The sequence below is a fragment of the Topomyia yanbarensis genome, chromosome 3 (genome assembly GCF_030247195.1).
Source record: "Topomyia yanbarensis strain Yona2022 chromosome 3, ASM3024719v1, whole genome shotgun sequence".
In the NCBI taxonomy this organism is placed as follows: Eukaryota; Metazoa; Arthropoda; class Insecta; order Diptera; family Culicidae; genus Topomyia; species Topomyia yanbarensis.
This window is the reverse complement of record NC_080672.1, coordinates 296,087,521-296,111,377: the sequence shown is the minus strand read 5'-3', so window position 1 is coordinate 296,111,377 and position 23,857 is coordinate 296,087,521. Positions and strand designations below refer to the sequence as shown.

Below are 23,857 nucleotides of genomic sequence, written 5' to 3'. Positions count from 1 at the left end.
ACTGATTGGTAAACAATTTTCATCTTGAAACACGGACGAAGCATTGAGTGTTGTTGCTGATATTGTACTGTATTGTTTACTGAAGGGGCCTTTTTAGTGTTCTCCGGTTCTACGAAAAAAGAATACTTCCTGGTTTGAGTTTTCAAAGAGTTTTTATGGAACTATTACGGCGTGGCGTGATTTTTTCTCCTAGTATTAGCACAATTTTATCGTATAAGTTGAAATTCAGCTTTTCTCAGACTTTTTTCGAAAGTGTCCTTTAATCATATGAAAACCTTAGCTGCATTTTACCGTATAATTATCGTGAGAAGTCTGTCCTCGTGTTTTCGCCAACGACTAGCGTATTAAATATAATTATCATGTGATTGTCAAGTATAAAACCAAAATATGGTTCCGTTTACTAAACAATTGAAAGTTGTTAAGTATATATGCTAAAATCATAAAATAACCAAGACATCAATTATTAAGTTTATTAAGACAGTAAATTATTCCAATCCTGCTTCATTCGTTATATTAGGGCGATGAGGCTATTTTCACATTATTAGGGAAGGTGCAGGACTATTTCGTTGATTAGTCGGACTACAATCGATGGACTTCGTAAAAGTTGGTAACAATCTCCTTGCTTCGTGGCTATGAAACAGATTCCCAAATGTGAGAAAATGCCCAATACTCTAGTTAGCTTAATGCACACAATGACTTTCTAAAATAATTTGCATAATTCGAAATTCCTCGTCCGGCCAAATTAAATCCACATCTCATGTTGTTGGCCCTGTCTCTGAAACGAACGACCTCATAGTACGGCATTTAGTTTATCGAAATTTATATCTTATCTTCTAATAGTCCATTTCATCTACCAGAGCTGGCCTGTTCGTTGCACTAACACAGCAGAGCAGCGGCGCAGACATATGCTGCTACAGCCATCAAATCACACCGATCCAAGATCACGACCGTTCAAGGTCTCTGGCGCATCATCCCGGAGCGCTTCCCCGAACGTTCTCTCCTCCAAACTGCCGGCACAGATTATTAGCAACCCGCCAGATATGGCCGGGCACCGGTGCATTGATCTCGTTTATAAATTGTGTAGTTTTTTTTTCTTCTCCGCTTAGTGGCGATTGCGTTTATCTTCGTATGGCCGGCCGATCAGAGCTGGAAAGCGAGACGTACATGTTATATATCCGATCCTCCCAGACCGGCGGCGGGTGCTTCTTCCCATTTACGTCGCCAGCTCCACTTGTATAGTCGTGCCATTCACATATTTCAGATATGCTTATGATATGCAAGTAAAACGTGCGGAGCTGGCTACTGGTTTGTTGTTGAATGTTGGCTGTTTGTCTGCTGGGTGGTGATATCTTGCGAATGTGGTGAGATATTTTTCCGGTCAACGAGTCAGGCGCAGCTAGCTTATCTTAACGGAAGAAACAGGCCTGGTAGGTAACGGTGGCAAACCCAACAGAGGTTCAACTGTCCGAAACGAGGCGACACTGCTTCTGCTACGGTTTTCTATATGTTAGGTACTTGGCAGGGAATTTTTATGTAGCAAAATCGTACCCTCGGCGACATGCGGGTTTCATCCAGGACGTCCGAGTGGAGCCTTTGGGTATGTGGCAAGTGCAAAGCAGTTAGCTGGTCCGATGCCAAGTACAATCGGTACTTCGACCGGTTACGGTCCTGGCTATTCAACCCAGCCTGTTATGGCAAAGCAGTTGGGCAAGTAGACGGGCGACATTAGAGAAATTACATAACTGACTGTTGATTTGTTGAATGGTGGTTTTGAAGTTGGTTTGGTTTGCGATGCGAATAGTTAGTTTCTTGTAGTTGAAAGTAATGTACCATAGCTTAAACAAACTGTTATTTATTACTTTATTACAGAATTCATTAATCAACATTCCTGAATGTCTTACAAATAGGCCACTTATATTCGGTATGAATTCCACGTTGACAGAATTACATTTTAGTTATAAGCTACACATATGTAGGTCGTTCCTGTGGATCTGTTTATTACAACGTTTATGGGACATCGGACTGTTACTTCATTAATTGGTTAATTGATTAACAAATTAAATCAGAGAGTAGCGTCTCCAGAACATCTTTTATGGGACATCGGTTGTTCAAAAGCAGTGTATCCAATTTTGGGTTAGCATCATCCTGGTGCAGTAGTCAAGTGCCATGGTTCTGAAGAGACGAAATCGAAAAGCAAACCCCTGGACGTATAACAAGGATGATTTCTTATGAATAACGAACCATATAGGAAGATGAATCTTGGGTGATTTTTTACCTCGCCATGACCCCGTTAACCCTCAAGGTCGTCAAACGGTGGGATAACAAAATTCTCACAAGTTTCCTATCTCATGCCTCCACGCGAGTCTAAGTCTATTGATGACATTTGGCCCTTAGACCGGCGACGACTGGGTGCTATCAGCCTTCTGCCGATAGTAGCAGAATGAGAGGGTGCGAACAGATCTAGTCGAGAAAACATTGCCGTAAAAATGAATAGTTGATCGGAAAATAGCCCCAATACGAATAATCTGACTAGTATCTATGATCACGGGTCAATACGTATTGAAAATTCGCCGCGTCTGTTTTTATGAACCTAATTTCAAGCTCCGTTATTGCTAACAAGCCCGTGCATCAGGTTAACAATCCTTTATATTTCCCTTCAGTGTTCGTTATTATCGCTCGTATACTTGTATTCCACAAATCTGATATGGAAAATAAGAAATACTTTCCTTGATTTATAACATCTCGCGCTATTTTTGCCTGTATAATGTGTCACTCCGAGTGGAGTTCAAATTGCTTTTGTTTAGGGAACATAGTATACTCTCGGTAGCCGGCTGCCCAGAGTTTAAAAAAAACCAAAAACTAAAGAAGATCTCTTTTTCGAGTGATCGTGCACTCGAAGACTAACTAAACAACTACGTAATAAAATATGCTTTACAGGTCGCATCGCTTGCTTGGAGCGAATCCTAGACCTGATACCCTTCCAAACTACCAACTCCGCGACACCTATGGAAGAGTCTGATGAATCGTCGTCCTTCCGTTAAGTAGGTGGAGCATCAACACTTCCTGGCTACCTTATCCTTTATCCTTCCCCGTGAACGATGGAGATGGGGGCGGCCGGCAATGATGGCTATCATGCTGTTGAGGTTTTAATATGGGTCGAATTGGTATGAATTCCTACTTACCATTTCCTAAGCAACTCTTATTAGATAATCAGCAGTCAAACATGATGAAGTCAGTGTGCAATCCGCCAAAATCATCGTCACAACGCAACGCAACGCAACGCAACGCCATGACCCCGTTAACCCTCAAAAAGGCACGCGGGTCTCAGAGGCCCGGCACGTTACAATTTTTTAGTTACAAAAAAATGTGTATGCAGTATAAGCTTGGGCATGGAATTTTTGATAAGTAGCTTTGAAATCTATGACAAAAATGAAGAATTGTGAAATTTTCATCTATAGAGTGATGCGCAGCTCTGTTTGAATTTTTTATGTGCACAAAAAGGCAAGCCGGGCCTGGCAGGCCCGGTGTGCATGCAATATTTACTAGGAATACCACAGATTTTATACATTAATATTTATCTGAAAAAAAAACATTTTGATGAGTTCATCTTCATATTAGGTATTTTTTTCAAGTTTTGATTGATTTTATCTTTTTACCTTTTCTTACAAGAAAAAATAGCATACGATAATGACGTCTGTCATATTTTTTTGGGTAAATATTTTTATTTCATCCACTGTGGTCTACTTGACAATTATTTGGATATAACATAACCTAATTTTGTCGTTATTGTCTGTTTTTGTTGTCTATTCTTTGTGTTATAGTTATCGTAATTATTCAAATTGTAGGATCTAGAAGCATCAAAAAATTGAAATGGCTATAAGACGATCTGCCCATGTTTTCAATCGTCTCAAGGAATCTGAAATAATGGAAGACATTCGAGCAAATTCAACGATTCCGAAACTGATTTGCAAAGTGAGAAGGAGATGCGAATGATATTGCTTCCGACGATGAATCTGATGCAGACTCAGAAGAAGAATCTGAATATGTACTCCGGTTATGCATCAGAAGAAACTAATACCAACCCAGAAACATTTATTGGTCGTGTTCAAACGAAATGGAGCTCAGAACCAATACTCACCTTTTGGAAAAATATTTCACCTTTTAAATCTATCGCCTTATACCCTGAAATCGGGATTTCCTGTAATTCCGGAACCGGATGAATTAGAAATTCAACAGAAGCCAATGGGAATGCTGTACCTTTCATTTGATACCAAGTTTGTAAAAATCGGTAAAGCATTCGCTGAAAAATAGGTATGACATTATCATAGGAACTTTACCACAATAGATCTAAATACTGGTCGCAGTGGTTTGTCTCCAACAAAAAAAATCTTAGGAACTTGGTAAGTTCCCCCGGGACACCAAGAACCGTCATAGCTGGCCAATGTGATCGAAGCGCCTTCGGTGGGTCATTAATGATCTAGACATGCAAAGCCAAGTAATGTTGCACACATTTTAATATATATTGCATCATTTGGACATCATGGTGGTACCAGTTTATATGGAAATTTACTGTGTGAACGTACTCTTCAACCCGTAACTCCAGAACCGAAAGTCGGATCAATAAAAAATCAAAAGCGACCGATGCGAACCTTTCATTTGAGACTAAATCTGTGCAAATCGGTCCAGCCATCGGTGCGATTGTTTGCCACATACATACATCCATACATACATACACACTTACATACATTTTACGATCTCGACGAACTGAGTCGAATGGTATAAGAGATTTGGCCCTGCGGGTCCCGGTTAAAATGTCGAAATTTCGACCGATTACATAACCTTTTTATATGAGAAAGCCAAAAAGCAGCTTGAATTTAAACGGGCCTGAGAGGCCCGGCTGGCCCTTTAATGTTAGGATTTTAGCTTGCCTTCACAAGGGTTAAGTTTAACCCTCTACTGTCTAATTTTTTGTTTTACTTGAAAAAACTATTGTAGTTACCTAGCTCTACAGGTTCAGTAGGACAACTGTCGAAAAAAACCTTGGAAAAACCATTGTAGTTTATTTTTGTAATGAACAAACTGGAAAACATTCCCAGTTTGACAATAGTTACTCGTTGCCTGTCAAGAGATGGGGTTAAATCGGTGGGTGAAAAAAATTCCAAGACCATTTTATTTTCACTATCAGGTTCGTGACGGTTTTCTCCTGAGGTGGAAGTGGTAAGACCAGATCTAGTTTGTCAACACATGTACCTGTGTGTTTCTGTGACTTCATTATTCGGCTTTCATCCATTACTTTTCCATGTCCTCTCGCTGGGATGAGACAGCATTTTTGAAAATAGGTCAATTCCATCGTATCTGCTATACGAACTGGCTGGTGCCGAAATTGGTTTTGATTTTCAACTTTTGAATAATCGCTTCTACAGATTTAGTTAATTCCTTTGAGGTAGTAACTATACTATTAATTGTGCAAAATTTGGCAGTGATAGGTTGTGTCAACGAATCCTCCAACATTTTTAAACTTTATATTGAAGCTGATTGTGCTGAGGGCACATTGTTATAAAATTCTGGTAAAATCGTCTTGGAGCTTGAGGTGGTCGACTAAATGTAGATAATGACGCGACTGGCGGAGGGTTATAGAACATAAGAAATTATTCGATTATAGGCAGCGTTGTCCAATGAAAAAAAAAATGTTCCCACCGCTTGATAGAGGCGTAAAAATAAAAATTAAAAATCAATGTTAGTAGTTATTCGTTAGATTCCGTGCGCGCAACTCGCTGTTGCACGGGGAGACCTCTCTCATTGTCGTACACGTCCTTGTCGCCATCTTTAATGCTGCCGTGATGTTCGTAAGCAAATGCTCTTCCTTGCTTCTGATTCTGCATGATCTGTGTAATGTTACCGCATTGTGATTTGTAATCCATGATCAGCTAGGAAGGAATGGGTCAGTCCAAATGTATTATCACAAAACCGATTGAATCTACCTAACAGTGAGATTATACATTTCTTACACATATCACTGTTAGATTATTCATTAGTTCGCAGAACTCACGCGAAGTTAGATTAAATTGTTTCAAATTAAAAAACTGGATGAAAGGAATAAAAAGAGGGTGAATAAAATACATGAACTGGAAAAAATAACAAAATAAAACAAATGAAATAAGTGAAATGAATAAAAAGAATGAAATGAATAATGGGAATAAAAAATATGAATGATAGAAACAAAAAAATAAATTAAAATAATAAAATCAATAAAACAAACCAAATGAATGAGATGGATGAAATTAACTCTTTCATGCCCAACATTTTCTAACACATATTGGGTTCTAAAACCTTTTTTCCTTAAAAGTGTTAGAGTAAAGGAATCAATACTAGAAGCTTCTCAATGTTTAACTTCCGATCTTCAGTACACATCTCCTGCAAAGTTTACAATAGTTCAATTGAGCAGTAAAGGTAGTCGAAGATAGTCTCAATTGATCAGATTTATCAGTTTTCAAAAATATTGTAAGACAACGAAGATATATCAAAGCATAATTTGTCACCGATAACTAAAAATGTATCTGGTAGCACTGGTCCAGTGGAATTCAATTGGAATAATTGCATTTGCTTCAGTTCTACGGATAATTATTGTACCTGCTAGCGCTCAAATAAAATGTGATAGTCACAGTAACTACTTGTTGCCTTTCTTGTTTTTGTTAGCAAATTATGTCCCCAATGTTATGGCTGTTTGAAAATTTTGTTGTTAACATGGGAATGCAGGGGTTAAAAAATAATAAAACAAATAGAATAACTAAAATAATCAAGATGCTAAAAATTGATCAAATAGTAAAAAGAAAAAAATAAACGGAATAAAATTAAATCAAACGTTACTAAAAAGTTATGAAAAATAGAATAAAATAAATTGTGTTTAATTAATATTCAGAATGAAATGAATAAAACATATGATCGAAAAAATAGTCAGAATATTAAAATTAAGAAAGTGAATGAAATGTATGAACTGCAAAAAATGAATAAAATGCATAACATGAAAAAATGAATAAAATAAGTTTAATGAAAGATACGAATAAAATGCATGAAATTAATAAACTGATCAGAATGAACCCAAAGAATGAAAACAATAAAAAAGATAAAATGAACTGAAATGGACAAAATGAATAAAAATAATGCCGAATAAAAAGTGGTTAAAATGAAATGATTATATATTTAAAATTAGTCAAATATTTCCGTGAATTAAGTGAACTGTACAAAATGAGTTAAAAAAATTAAATTTGAAAAAAGAAAGATTTAAATAAAGCAAAAGAATAAAACGTATTGTATTAATTTGAGAACCCAGTTCTGAAATATTATGGCTATGAAAATGGCTAATTAACATACAAACTGTAACTGTATAGTTTTTCCATTTTTCTTTATTTTCACCTTTTCGTTTTTGTTTTTTTTTCAAGTCCTTTAACAAAGAGCGACAGAAAAAATAAGATTAATGTACAGCACTGCCCTTCTACGCATTGTCCCGTGTATATAGGGAATCCCATGGGACAAATATGCTTATAACGGCAGAGTAATATCTGTAAATAATATTCATTTGCATTTAAGTAAATAGAAAGGAGTGTGAAATGTCTAGGATAGGTTGGCAATTATATTATTGTCTGTAGCACAAAAGACTTGCATTGAGTCGTTTACAATGCAGTCTCTTTCAAGTCATTCTTATAGCTTGCGAATAGTTTCATTCGGAATTCTCGTTCCAGAGATATGGATTAATGAGTCCTATACAAACCAGTAGCATGGGGACGGGCGTAGCGTAGTTGGTAAATCGATTGCCTTGTATGCAGCTCACCTGGGTTCGAGTCCAAACTCCGCTGATAAGGTTAGAGATTTTTCTAAAAGAGAGTCCTCGAATTAGGCACTCTCCACTAATCGAAGCATTTTCAATTTGTTTGTTGTTTTTCAGAAATGCTTATAGTTCTGGTTCAGTGTAATAATTTCATGCTATTTTTTATGGTTGTTAGTCATCCCTAGAAACTATATAAATCAAGAAAAATACTTAATTTGTTATCAATTCCTGGAATTGGAATGAAAAATAGAAAAGAAGATCAAGTCTCCCTATATATAAACGCGGTCGGTTCCGACAGCATGAAGTAACAAGTTACTTTACGCTTGTCCGGACATACCGTAGACTCAGGTGATTCGCATTTCTAATGCCAAAAGATCTTGACTCCTACGGTAGCAGACAAAAAGTTAAGTCGCCGGTGAGCTCCAAGCTTGCATATATGATCCTTCCACGCTTTTCTAAACTTTCTCCCTTCAACTCCTTGCTCTCCCTTGAGTACTATGGCTCTTAATATTGAAAAATATACTTCACCTTCCAGTCCCTTGCTAACCAAATGCCGTAACAACTGTTGACAAATTGACTCAATAGGTCGTTAACAAAAATGGTTAACAAAAAAATGGTAAAAATATATAAACGCTCAATATAGAATTAAATTGAATTGAAGTTGTAGTTTTCAATTTTTGGTCACATGACTCGCTATAGTGCAACGTTTTGAAGTAATAACCCTCCATCTTCAGGCAAAATCAGAGTTTGGACCTAAATTAGTTATAGTTTTCTCATAATACAAATATTTTTTTAATTTTGTCAGGACTACAAATATTTTCTTTTTCAAGTAGAATGTAATATTCAGTTTGTTTCCACCACTCTGCTCTACATTAAAATAGAAAAATTATCCATAGGGGAACAGCCGACAAATATAGTTTTATCTTCCTAAACCTACACAATTACATCGCAAACATCGAATTAGCTTGGTTATTAACAAATATTTCAGATTAGTTGAAGATCTTATGACACAACATGGAAATAGAGAAATAGCAGGATAGATGTGAGTCGCAACAGTTACCACGAACACGAAGGGAGATAGAGGGTGGGGGAATGATAAATGATAGTTAGTGCTGTGACGTTATTATATATTTGGCGATAGTTTGATTCCTTGTATCCGTGTTATAAATAATGCAACCGATAATTTTTACGCCATAACCAGTAGAACACAAATCTTGCAGAAGAAGTCGAATTTTCGCTAGAATTTTGGGATTCAAAAATTCAGATGCTCTTGCTTATGATACGAGTATAATATGAATATAAATTATATTAGAAATCTATGTTATTACTACTAGGTGGATTACTTGATGGTCTGTGTATTCATATACCACCCCATCTACCGCGCGATTAAGCGCAATGCTTAATCCGACGGGTACATAAATCAACTCAGGACAAATTTTCACTTTGAAGTAAACTACACATTGTTTTGTTTTTGAAGTGAACTTGTATACTATAAAAACAAACGAATAACTTGTATACTTTTATTGTGGCCCTTATCTTTGGCACTTTCATTGCATTGAAAAAGCAGTGCAGCTGTCCAGTAGTGAAAACATGTCACCGGAAAGGACCTGGTAGTTTTTTAGCTGCGGTTAATGAAGATCTGCGTGCCGCAATGTATCGTGATGTCAATGGTAGCTGACTGATAAAATCGGCTACTACAGCTGGTATTGCGTTTGAGCCAAATAAATGCTTACCGAAAATTTTCTTAAGTAGACAGCTTTTATTCGCAAACAAGGCCACCAAACATTAAACTAATCAACGCTCTGCAAAACACTTTCAAAATCACAACTGGCTGCGATTTGACAGATTATTTTCATGGATAATCGAAATTGCCGAAATTCGGTAATGAACAGCAATTTTTACCATTCATTCGATATTTTTTAGCGGATACGAGAACAATGCGGTATTACTGTACGAATTGTACTTTTGCTTACAGATTTTGGTAAAGCCATTTGTATACAACAGAACGTTCGGTAATGTTTGACATAAATTCTGTCAAATAAACCATGTTTACCAAAACATCAGCTATCTTTCGATCTTTACCGAAATTTCCGTCAAAAAAATTACCGATCAGCGAATTTCAATTTGAGTGTGTCTATGCAAACATAAGGCAAGTTAATGCTTATTGGTTGCTTGGGTAATTGTCCATCGTGCTTACTTTGTCTAGTCGATTTTATGTTTTCATAGTCTGAAGTGAAATTTCGCAGAATTGTCTCATCGATAAATTAGTTTATATAGAAATTGCCCCACGTCTGGCAAAACAATGAAATTTTATAATATATCTTAAGTGTAATGCACCCCTTAGTATGACCTAATGCACCCAATTTTGAATACCACTGTTCTTTCGAATTTCCAACCCGAAAGCCGAATTTGGAGCCCCCGTGAATATGCGACGTATACAAGCATATATCACTACACCAACACCCTGTGCTACTACCAACCGCGTTGACTCAGTGCATCCGAACACAAAATTCACGGAACACAGACGCTCACCAGTTCAACAGAATTAAACCATTTCTTTGCCTACGTTTCTTATTCCCACACTGCATGACTGGCAGCTTGTAAACTAACCGAAGTACATTCATTGAGATATGCACTGTATGCTAATCAAAGCCTTGCGCATCGAGAATAGTATAAAAAGTGAAACTTTTCCGAGAATCGCTTGGGTAATGTTCGTTCGTATACATGTGTATCTACTGTGTACGGCTCGATATTGGATACGGTTGAATGCATTTTGTACTTCCGATCAAAAACACCATGTAAGCTCGAGTATGATTCTAGTCTAATTTTAAACAAACTTGCAATTAAAATTGATGTTTATTTACCTAATCATTGTTGTACAGTAGACCGGTATGGCGTAATTAGAAATAAGCTCGACTAACACGCAATCGATCTGGGTTCGATTCTCAACCCCCTCAGATAGGTTCCGAAAAAGATTAGTGATACTTAAATTTGTAATGCGAAGAACATAATTGACGATCTCTCTCCCTTAAGAAGGTAAGGGTTTCAGCGTGAAAAGAAACACACTTTGTGTCAAAATGGAACTTTTTGTCAACTTTTTGGGAGTGTAAAACACTGTATTGAAGGAAAAGTTATTGGCAGTTGACAATCAATACTTTTGGACATTTTCAAAACACAGGGGGTTCGACGATGTGTCAAATTGGATTTTGTTCAACTTTTGGGGAAAGTTTATTATATTGAAGAAGCTATTGGTAAGTGAAAATCAATAGTCTTGCTTGACCATTTTCAATGTACCGTCGGTGCGCCAAAATAGAATTTTTTTTCAACTTTTCGTGAACTTTTTATATTGAAGGGCAGGTTGTTGGCAGTTGAAAATCGATAGTTTTGGACATTTTCAATTCACAGGAGAATCCACCAGTGCACAGTGTTTCCAAAGTAACAAAATGGTGAAAGAAATTCTTTGAACCACGAAAAAACTTTTTAGCTTTAGTGTCTTCAGCAAAGTTTAGTTATATTTTTTTGTATTTAAAAAGTATTAGTTGGGTGATTAATCCCTCTAAGGCTGAAAAGCAAGTTTTTGTTTGGATTTATGAAAATAAAAAAAAAACTTTAATTGGCTAAGTTGTTAAGAATATCTTAAGTATTAACTTCGCTGAAGAGACTATGTATCTATCTGTCGATTTTAATATACATTTGTGGAGATTTCTTTGATACACCCCTGAAAATTGCTTTTTTCAAAATATTTTTCCTGGTTATTTCGTAGAAGTTCAAAATGTTCCAAGATTTTGCTCTGCATAAGAAAATACAGAATTTTTGTAATGTAAGTTTATTTGTATCTCTTACAACTTAGAAGTTATCGAATGTTTTAGTGTCCAAAAAGCAATATTTTGGTATGGAAGCCGCAAATTTCCGCAGACGAAGCTATACTAATATGAAACTGTAAAACAAACACCATCAAAACCGTTTGGTGGGCTCTAGCTACGTTCAAGTCAAATTCGAGTAAACTCTTTCCTTAGTATATTTTTCTTATGTTAGAGATGCAAAATATACAAAAATGAAAATACTGTACTGTAAGACCTCCTTAAGGGATTTTTTTTACTAAATGATCAGAACGGGTTATGAGGCTTTGTCGAGGGACTAAAGAAGAATATTTTAACCGCCGCGGTTTATTAAAAAGAAAGCAAAAAATATATTTGCGTTTCGACTTCGTCTCTTCAGAACCAGAAAAAATATGTGCCGATTTTGTCAATGTTATCGTTTTATCAGCCTAAAATTCACCATGGGGCTGATAAAAACGGGTCTTCAAACGACTAAAACTATTATGATGCCGTTTATAAATCACACTACATATTTAAGGGTAAAAGAAGGAAGCATGAAGCATCTTGTTACATGGTGGAGTGAAGAAACGGAGGAGGGGACTAAAAGCTTCCCAACTAGAAAAGGAAATCAAACATTGGAAATATGTATAATATGTAAGTTTGAAAGACATCGGTTAAGTAGTTTTTGAATGGCAGTTACAGGGTTGTTAATACGATACATTTTTCACGATAATTTATCGGCGTTACTCGTTAACGATAATGTATCGTCATCGGAAACTCCGTTAACGATAATGTATCGTCGCCTTCATCGTCATCGTCGATAATTGTATCGTCGTATTCATCGTCATCGTCGGTTCATCGGTTATCGCGATACGTTTTGCGTTACTTTCTCGTTTATTGGAGTTGAAGTTGACTTTCAATTGTTTAGAAATAAATAGTTATTAAAGGACATGTTGTTGGCAGTTGAAAATTAATAGTTTTGGACATTCTTTATGCACAGTGGGGTCCGACGATGTGTTGAAATGAGTGTATTATATTGAAGGGAAAGTTGTTGGTAGTTGAAAATCAATAATTTTGGACATTTTCAATACGCAGAACGGTCCGACAATGTGTCAAAATGGATTTTTCAACTTTTCGTGTAAGTTGGTGCACAGAAGAGTCCCAGGTGCACAGTGTTTCCAAGCGGCAAAAAGGTGATCAAAATTGTTTTGACCATGAAGAAAACAAATTTTGAGCTATTGTGTAATTAGTAATTTTTAGCACACAAAAACATATATTGAAAAAAAACTACTAAACCACTATTATTAGGCCATTCACAAATTACACTACACATTTAAGTGGTATGGTGATCAACATACTTTATTATAATTTTATTATAATTACACTGCACTGCATTATAATTAAACTAGAAGATTTTGGATTTTAAAAAGGACAATATACATTGTACATTGTCCTTTTTAAAATCCAAAATCTTCTAGTTTAATTATAATGCAGTGCAGTTTAATTATAATAAAATTATAATGAAGTATGTTGATCACCACACCACTTAAATGTGTAGTGTAATTTGTGAATGGCCTAATAATAGTGGTTTAGTAGTTTTTTTCAATATATGTTTTTGTGTGCTAAAAATTACTAATTACACAATAGCTCAAAATTTGTTTTCTTCATGGTCAAAACAATTTTGATCACCTTTTTGCCGCTTGGAAACACTGTGCACCTGGGACTCTTCTGTGCACCAACTTACACGAAAAGTTGAAAAATCCATTTTGACACATCGTCGGACCCTTCTGCGTATTGAAAATGTCCAAAATTATTGATTTTCAACTACCAACAACTTTCCCTTCAATATAATACACTCATTTCAACACATCGTCGGACACCACTGTGCATAAAAAATGTCCAAAACTATTGATTTTCAACTGCCAACAACTTGTCCTTTAATAACTATTTATTTCTAAACAATTGAAAGTCAACTTCAACTCCAATAAACGAGAAAGTAACGCAAAACGTATCGCGATAACCGATGAACCGACGATGACGATGAATACGACGATACAATTATCGACGATGACGATGAAGGCGACGATACATTATCGTTAACGGAGTTTCCGATGACGATACATTATCGTTAACGAGTAACGCCGATAAATTATCGTGAAAAATGTATCGTATTAACAACCCTGTAACTGCCATTCAAAAACTACTTAACCGATGTCTTTCAAACTTTGCATAAACATTCTATGTATAATACCTAACCCCTATGTTGAGATTTTTAAATAAATTTTTAATTGGGGAGGGTTTTTGCACATTTCAAATAAAAAAATCATTTTTCACGAAAAATTCCGCCTTTTTATGAGTAAACACTTCTTTAAATGACAATGGAGATATAACGTATTTTCGTATTTTTTTAAATAAATTGCATTGTATTATGTTGGTGATACGTTGGTTTTATTTGTCTTTCTCCACAAACTTTACCACAAATCCTTAAAAATGCTCTTCTGTTTAAATTTGTATTTGTACATTTGTCTTCTATATAGACAGCTACAATTACTTTCCATGTCACTTCCAAGAAGATCTATTTTGCCAGCATTTTCCTTTCCGAAGACATTCGGCCCATCTAACTGATACGCTTCCACCGACAAATCATAACGGCTGCATACATTTTTATAAACTAAAACGTATGCCTTTTTACTATACCTAAAAGAAATTTAATGACATTACTCGCCAATGTGAAACAACTTCGGAATCACATGTCTTATTACTACGCTGTTTGCCATCCTACATCGTACACGTATAGCAGTAGGTCTAGTGATTTAAAAGTCCAGACTCGAATGACGCCAGAGCGACTAAGTATCGAAAGAAATCCATTGGGTGCCGACGGACAGTAACCCCACACAGTCGGACATTGGAATCCGCAGCGACACAAGTGCTTCTTCGATGATTAGTATTTCCAATGAAATCCTTCGTCCAAGGCGAGTGGAGGCGTCTATCATCTTAATTTTCTCCGGACACGACCGGGCAGAACGCACTTAATTCGCAGTGATTGTTGAATATGAGTATCTATATTGCTGGGAGGCATTGAAATTGATAGTGAAAAGTTTACTATAGCATGCAATATTGGTGAGGTCAAGTGGGTGAAACTAAAAATAGAAAATTATTTAGTTATTAGTAAACAAATCAAAATCAAGAATGCTCCAACTGTTGGTCACAATGGGTACAAAAAATAGAAAACTGAAAGCATACAAAATCGGTGCAAATAAAAATAAAATTCTCTTCAACCCGTAGATCAATATGTAATAAAATGCCAGATGAGAAAAGTTGCTCGACAACGTCAACATATTACGACTATGAAGATAAAAATTATCACTGATACACAGTGTATATATGTGCCATATACGTCTGTTCGATAAATCAAATGTTTGATTGAAGTTATAAACTTGAACTTGATCGCTTCTCATGCGGTCCGAGTTGGCGCCCACTTGAGCGGATTTCTTCACATCCGAGAGAATGTTAATTTTTTGCTAATTTATTCCTATAAGTCAGTTGATCGTATCAAGACAACATTTTTATTGCTACGGTTATTTATGGTTATATTTTTTCGCTCAAGCGTGAAACTGTGTATCTCAAATTTAACTGCAGTTTGCAATTATTTGAGCGATTTCCAAAACCAATAGAAACTGTCTCACCCTCAATTTTTTGCTTTATTTTCAGGATCAGTACGAGAATTTGGCGACGCACACACAAAAGGGAATTGATTTTTTAGAACGATATGGAAGCTTTATCCGTGATCGTAGTGCCATCGAAATCGAATACGCCGGAAAACTAAGGTAGGTTTAATTTGCTTGAAACCGGGACATATTCTTACGTCATGTACGCGAATATAATTAAAAAAAACCTTATGTAAACTATTCAAATTCAATGTTATTATATATCGGTTACCACCTTCACCGTCAATTTTCGTTAACATTCCTGACGTACTGTGTCAATATGCGGGTGATTTACACTCAACGCCATCGCTACAAGATCTCAAAGCACTTGAACTCGTTCCAGTGATATTATAGGATACATTCGCTCCATTTCGTTCCGTTAACGCCAGCACTCTAGCGATCGCGTTACCGGGAAAGTTTGCTCTTACTGCGCTTATTTCGGTTCTTCACTGCCCCTGTGGCGGTGCATTGAGCAGTCAAGGCTAATTGCATAACGCATGAGCTACTCCCACCCAGAAGGTGGCATTCTAGTGATCTACTCACTCGCGGTGGCAGACATCCAAATAATCAGATGACGTAGTTCGTCTCAAAAGTGCGAAATACATCTTCTGTCCAAAAAAGCAATCCAAGTTTATTAACAACTCGGTGCTGATACGGGGCGGGTTTTATTTTTAGATTAACTACACTCGAGTGGGTGCGTTTTGAAGTATCTGTTTATACTAATGTGCGAGCTTAGGGTACTGTGAATTAGACCAGAACAATCATTGCACGGTGTATCTGACCAATCTCAACGCTGATTTAAGTCTACGAAACGTGAATAATGCCAGCGGAAAACATCATTCACCCCTAGCCGGTATCGCGTGCTCTAGGAAATAAATAAACAAAATAAAGTTTAGTATTCGTCTAGATCACGGAGGCGTCCCGTAACCGCCAAATGTATGTTTACCGGCTTGGGTCAGTTGTGCATAATGTATATGAATGATTCATCAGAAATCAATACACAATCGGTGTGTCACGAATAATAACATGCGCACCAATTCGAGTTCCCATTATAAGTATAATTTTTGAATGTGCGGTTTATGAAGCGGTGTCTTGGGCGCATATAATCTTGTTTTTCTGGTTCAGATGGCAAACAATTTTTCGTTCTTGTGATTCAAGGATGATTTAATCTATTTTATGTATGAAATGATGAAGATGCATACAATACACTTTAATTTGTTCCGTTTAATGACATAAGAGCTATTTTTAATTTTGACGGTTTTTCCCCTGACCTACGCTGTTTTTAACTGTGTGTCAACTAAGTGAAATTGACGAACTATCAGTTGTGCTATCAGTTGAACTGAATGAAATTAGCGTATGAAACACTTGACTTATTTTTTTTTTCAATTGATTGATTGAAAAGTAGACGTAGTAGAAAGTAGTAGTAGCTTCCAGATACAATGTGACCCAAAAAACTAATGGATATACAAGGAAAAGACGTATAATCACAGACCTACTTACAGTACATCGTCCTGCCAAGCATCACTTGAAAAAATTGGCGAAAAAGTCGTGCAGAATTATTTCTTCACAGAAAGTGATATTTCGGTCGGCACCTTATGATGCCCCAGCGAAGTATGGCACAGGGGAGAGTGGGGATACATGAACCACTTTATGCGGGGTTACATGAACCATATTTAGGTAGGAATTTTTTGTAATTTCTTGTTAAGGGTTGTCAAAATAATGTTCATCTATAAACGATAAACGCAAACAGACTTGACTATGAGTGTTACTGGGTAGTCCGCGCTAATTTACAATCTTGAGAAGAGATATAGAGTACGTCGAGCAGGTAAAATACACAATATCTCGCACCCTACATTAAGTCATTACGTCAGAAACTTAAAAAGGACGAGAAACGTAATTGGAAGCTGATTTTGGACAACAAGAGACAGAATTGACTGCTTATATCTTTTTCATCTTTTAGAAATAAGATTCGGATTGAGCAGTGTAGAAATTCCTTCTAGAGACTACGAATCGAATCAGTCTGAAATCTCACTGAATATACCTATAATGTTCCATCGGCGGGCAGAAAGTATAGGTTTCTGCCAGGATCACCAGAAACATGCGCGGATTCCCAAAGACTCAACCTCGTGAGTCTATAAATTAGGAAGGAAGACGAGGAAGTAGCATCACTACCGTCTCGCCATAAATGAAATTGACCAAAGGAAAACATGATAGGAGAAAGGAAAGATCACAAAAATACTAAAAACAAAAACAAATAATTTGTGATAGGGCATATCTTGTAAAAAGAATTGTATCCCTAGTTTTAAGATATCTGTGAAATTTCTCATAAATATTTGTTCCCGCTTTTATATACCAAACTATATATTAAGTTTTAAGATAACTGTACAATATTTCGTAAAAAACTATTTCTCCCTCTTTAGAATATCAAACTGGATTCTCTGTTTTAAAATTTTTCATAAAAAAAAATTTTGCCCCCACTCTTGTATATAGAACTGTATTTCTAGTCATAAGATAGCTGTAGAATTCTTCCTCTCAATAGAAAAAAAAATCTGAACATTGTTATCTCCTAGTTTTAAGTATTTGAAATGTAAAAAAACAAAAGAATTTGGCACGGCCAAGCTAACGCATTTGTGCCTATCAAATAAACGAACTGAATAAAAAAAATTGTGATAGGGATTTTATACTACAAACATACAAATGAAATATTTTTTTTGCACAAAGACAGAATGAACAAACTTTTTTCGTATTGTTCTACGTGTTTTTATGATAGTCTCGGTAATTGTTCAATTATCCCAATGGAGTGGTTCAAGTATCCCCACCCGTGTATGTACAACTGTATAGCAAACAGAGGTAATTACAAGAGATTCCCTTATTCATCTCATTAGTCCGGCGCACTGTGATTCTAATCTCAAAAAGAATTTTAATCCACCTAGTAGTGCGATGAGACCTTTCTTATAACCATTCCTTTATTCTTGTAACTGTTTCATAAGTGGTTGGTTTTGGGTGTTCATAAAGTGACAGTGCTCGGGTTCGGGTTTTTCAAATTTCATAATTTCGGTCTCGGGTCGGGTTCGTGCTTTCCAATGTTCAAGCTCTCGAATTCGGGTTGGAGTTGGATTCGAAAAAATTGAAACCCGCCCATCTCTAGTGTAATAAACCTACAGTGACAAAAGACCATGTAAAAATGGAGAATTCGTAATTTTATTTGTGCTTATTTTGTTAAAATCGAGTCATTTTTTAATTAAAATCAGTAATTTTCTTATACTTTATATGAGAAACATGAAAATGATAAACAAGTAGCATCTTAGTTTTAAATTTATTGAAATTAAATTTTAATTACGATAAACTAGATACACTGCAATACAAATGCAGCCTGACGATTTTTAAATTAGTATGTATTAGTAGGTATAGCAATAGGTTTTTTTACCTCTTGAATTCTTCTAGTGTTAAGTGCAATCATAAAAGAGGCTGTGCTGCCAACATTCTCCCCACAAAATTGATAGTTTTATATTTACCTATCAACGACCATGCCCACATCGTTACAGTTACAGAAGGATCTCCATTAGGGTGTCCCAAAATGACATCATGTTAAAAAAGTCATCGGGCTCATTTCTTAAATGAAAGGTTAGGGTGTTAGCATCACTTTTTTCTTCGGAGTGAATTTGCTAAAATGCTTCCTACTGGTGGCGAATTTTGATTATTTGAAAAATGGGCCGATTTTGGATAAAATTTGAAATTTATGCCAGTTGAAGTGGTCTGCCTTAGATTTTTTTCAGCATTTTTTATTTTTCTGGAGATCCAAATGGAGAAGTTTGGTTAGTTGGTTTGTACAAATTTCGAATTATAAGAGCGGCAGAGCCATTAAAACTTAGTAAAAAGTGAAATTTTTGGTGTTTTTCAGTATTTTTTCTTCAAAACTGGGTATCTACAAAATTTAAAAAGTATAGAAAGCAGTTTATATAGTTGAACCGAATACAGGGGCGTAATTTTGTAGAAGAAAGTGTATAGCTACGGCTAATGGGGTATGAGTTATTTAAGTTTTTGTTAGATAACCTTTGACATTTTTAGCAATTCATCAAAAATAATGCTGTTCCAAAAAGTAAATCAGTTCAAATGTGCTTCAACCACAGTGTTTTTCGGAAAATAGAAAGAAAATGATTAAAAATAACGTTTTCTGTACGTCTTTAGTATGTCAGGACGAGGTTTAATGAGCATCTGATGATTTTTTTTAAAAAAAATCTAAGGTCGTTCAGGAGCACTTCAAGAGGCATGCATTTGAAATTTTACCCAAAATCGGCCCATTTTTCAAAAAATCAAAATTCGCCACCAGTAGGGAGCACTTTAGCAAATTCACACCAAAGAAGAAAGTGCTCCAAATACTCTAACCTGTCATTTAAGAAGTGAGCCGATTACTTTTTTAACATGATGTCATTTTGGGACACCCTACTCTCCATTTTATGGAGCATGAAAAGTACTCTGTATTTCTTGGGGAAAACATGGAAGATTTCGAGTACTTTATCTGAAAAATCATAGCAGATTCCATTTTTTGAATTCTTTCGCGGTTCTCCATTCCGGGCAATGGGGAGGCGGACACTTGGATTAGAATGATAATGAGAACGTGAATATTTAGGCATTAGAAGGTAATATTTATGAAAGATCACGCAGCTTCAACGAGTTTTTAAATATTTCTTCTCAGAGGACACTCGAAATTTGACAAATTTCGTGGAGCGATGGAAGTTTAGGAATCACAAAGGTATCATAAAACCTTGGTCCAAGAAAATGGATAAGGATTATGAATTCATTCGGGTGATATCTCGGGTCATGTACAATCATTATACGTAGAAGGCCCATCTCCGGCGTATTGAGATAGTGGAGAGCGGTCTCTGCACCATCTGGCGGTTATCGCGATATTAAACATGTTGTCTGGTCGTGCGCTAGGTATTCTAATACCAGATCTCCGTTAAACGAATACCTTCGGCTTCGTTCCAGTCCAGTCTATACCAGATTCGTTACTGATACTTTTTGCATGTATCAGGCAGCTATCAGTTGGAAAATTGGATTCTGAGATGATTATGACTTTCATTTGTTCAATTTTCGATAAAAATACACTGAAAAAAAATTCAGTTTAGACAAGGAAAAGTTTTTTTCAAATAACTTTTAAAAAAAAAAGTTTGACCCTTCAAAAGACAGTCTAGATCATTTTTGGAAAAAAAGAGTGATTTTCACAAAATTAGTCAAATTTTTGAATAAAAATATTGAAAAAATTCTTCATCGATTACATTCGATACAACATTTTTTGTAGGATTTGTCATTTTTAGACTATAGCCATTTGAAAAAAAAATTAGAAAAAAAAGTTTGACCCTTCAAAAGACAGTCTAGATCATTTTTGGAAAAAAACAAAGTATCCAAAGTGATTTTTTGTGACAAAGTTCTCATGTACAGAAAGTTTCGATAAAATCTGAGAGGGTGCTGCCAACATTTGTTCGAGTTGGCGCAAATTTCGTCAAGAAAGTAATAAGAAATGTATCATCACACTGCTAGGAGGAGTAAAAACATTTTTAAATTTTTAAGTGTGTAATTTGCATTCTTTACCTTTGCCTTCTCCTTAGTCCTTGGGATCAAAATGGACTGAATTACCGTCATCCCGTCTTTTACCGATAAAAATTTATTTCGCTTTCCACAGGATTGCCTGCCAATTCAAGTAACTATTGAAGCTATATTGCACACAACAAGTGCACTCTAAGTTTTGTGAGCAGCTATAAAACTATCATATACCCTCAATTGTAACTAGGGAAATAAGACTTTTCTATGTTTTGCCTTTCTCGTATAGAAGGGTTATGCAATCACTCTAAAAAACGGCAACCTAATCCCGACCCAGAGGGCCGAGCGTCATATGCCATTCAACTCTGTTCGTCGAGATTTCAAAATGTCTGTGTGTATGTGGAAAAAAAATGTCACCTCTGTTTCTTAGAGATGGCTGAACCGATTTGCATAAACTTAGTCTCAAATGAAAGGTACAACCTTCTATTGGCTGCTATTGAATTTTTCGTTGATTGGACTTCTGGTTCCGGAGTTACGGGTTGAAGAGTGCGACCACACACCAAATTCCCATATAAACTTAAAAGAAAAATTCTTAAAGGGGGGAGTAAGGGGAAATTTCAACATCGAACTTGTGTTTTGGATGCCAAATGACTTTAAAATGCATGAAACGTTGAAAATTTGTTGACGAAAATTGACCTTTTTGACTTTGGCACATTTTTGCCTTTCTCAGATAGAAAGGTTATGCAATCACTCTAAAAATCGTCAACCTAATCCCGGCCCTTTTTAGGCTTATATAGGCTTAGGTAGGAGTATGCAGTGAGGGGTTGCTACTTTAAAATTATAACTAGTTTAAAATTTCTTAACTAGTTCCTCCTTGATTCGCCGCTGGTTTCAAGCGATGTTTCGACAAATCGTGGCTGTCGATCCATTGTATGTATGTGCAAATCGTCTGAATATGTAATATACATTTCCACCATTGTATTGAACATAATGAGCCATGGAATCGTAGTTTGGTCAAATGAGAAAGGCACAATTGCACCACTAGGTGGATTAAAACAGGTTTTATTCTTTTCCAGGTTGAACTTATTATTTCCGGTGTAAAACTCATGGGGGATTTCCTATTCAGTGGAAGTCTGCTTTGTCCCATGTGTATAGGGATTATGTTTCATTATCAATCACACAGCAACTATATCTCTGTTCTCTGCTCTTGTTATAACTTTTTGGATTTCACGAAACACCGATCCTTTTGGTAATATAACGTGTTGGCATTTTGAGGTTTCTGGAGAAATAACTTGAACACGTTCTTTGTATTTTCTTACATGCTTCACCTTTTTAGTAAGCTTAAGAGGATTGAATTACAGAATTTTAGCAGTTTTCCCAAAACACGCCATTTTCCATGTGAGCGCACATTTTTTACGCGTCTCGAATTGACTCTATTCCATCTTCGAATTATATGCCGAAGGAAAACTTACCAAATTTGGTTAATTTCAGTATAAACGGGAAAGGATTTACAGCCGGTTGTAGGCGTTGCAGTAATTTCGTATTTACTTTTGAATCGTGATATTACTCTTTGAACAAAGTGAACTAATATATTTTTTAATATCTCCTATACATTATTTTTTCTCTGAAGGTTACGCGAGGTTCGAAATCGCAAAATTATCGCGTTACAGTTGTCTGCAGCTCTCTGCAATTTCTTAAATGATGAAATGTAGAAAAGAAACAGATGTGCGATAAACTGCTTGTTGTGAAAACGAGCGCTAATTTCGACCTCTGATTACAACCATGAAAGTACTAAATTGTGTAACTTATTTCTGCGTTGGCCTGACATTTCACGAAAATTATTAAGGGTATTACAGTGCCAAACAGTTGGTCAAACCTTACTTCCATCCATTTCGCACGATTGGTTACACTTTTTCCACCCACTGCGATCGTTTATTTACAAACACATGTCTATTCATCGACCGGGCTTGTTATACCCAACAATCCGTTCGTTCGTCCATTCATTCATTCATTCATCAGCGCGTAGGTCTTACCGCCACATCCTCTATCTCTCTCTCTCTCTGCAGCTATAGGTTATTGCCCCACTTTGTAAATAAATACTCAACTATTTTAACTCTTTCACTTCGGTTGAGTGCTGTACACCCGCTTCATTATGGCCGTCATGGGTGTTTGATCGGTCCAACATGCAATCGACAGTTTCGCACAACATCGCAAGTGAACCACCTAGATGACGGCATAGTGGAAATTATGCACATTAACTGCCACTGATCTTTTTTTTCGGCCGGCCCACGCATATCTCTTGGAGTAGCATTTATGTACCGGCAACAACAAAAAAGACATACCAGGTAACCGTATGAGTAGCTGTAATTGATTGGTAAACCTCCGCCCGCATTGCCCAAGATCGGCTGCTGTAGGATCATGAGTACGTGTGCATTCATAGGTGAATGTTCTCTTGATTTCGTTTGTGCTGAGGAGGTGGACAGACCTTGTGAAACTGTAACATACGGAAATTGTAATTGATTGGTGTTGTACTCAATTAACGCCCCATTCGAATAAATGTCATTTGGATACTATTGTAATATTGCAATGATGCTACATCTATAGCCGTTAGAAATAAATGGCGTGTAAGATTTTACATTTTCGTCGTCACCACTCACTGCACTCAGCTTTTGTTAATGCTAATATTGATAACAACGATTATTTGAAAAAATATTCAGTTGAAAACAACTGCATGGTGCGAAGAATATCCACAGCATTCAATTGTTTACTTGGTTTTTTGGCCGTGTTGGTGAACTTGGTTCAAGGATCACTAAATCAAACACCATGAACTATAAAGAAATTCTTCTCGATCGAACTAGTGCCAAATAAGTAATTCTATAATTTGATGCACTAATCGTTAGCCCTACTAAAACATGCAGACATTGTTGTCTTACGGTAATTTAGCAGCAATATACATCATAAATATG

The 23,857-nt window shown here is 36.2% G+C and overlaps 1 protein-coding gene across 16 annotated transcripts in view; it reads left to right on the top strand.

The window, feature by feature from the left end:
• LOC131692829 (formin-binding protein 1-like) overlaps window positions 1-23,857 on the top strand; it is a 209,407-nt gene that overhangs the window by 131,605 nt on the left and 53,945 nt on the right. For all 16 annotated transcript variants that reach the window (XM_058980126.1, XM_058980133.1, XM_058980123.1 and 13 more), the window contains exon 2: window positions 15,355-15,470. In XM_058980126.1, the coding sequence (XP_058836109.1) occupies window positions 15,355-15,470 (116 nt within the window). The remainder of the gene's footprint in view (window positions 1-15,354; window positions 15,471-23,857) is intronic.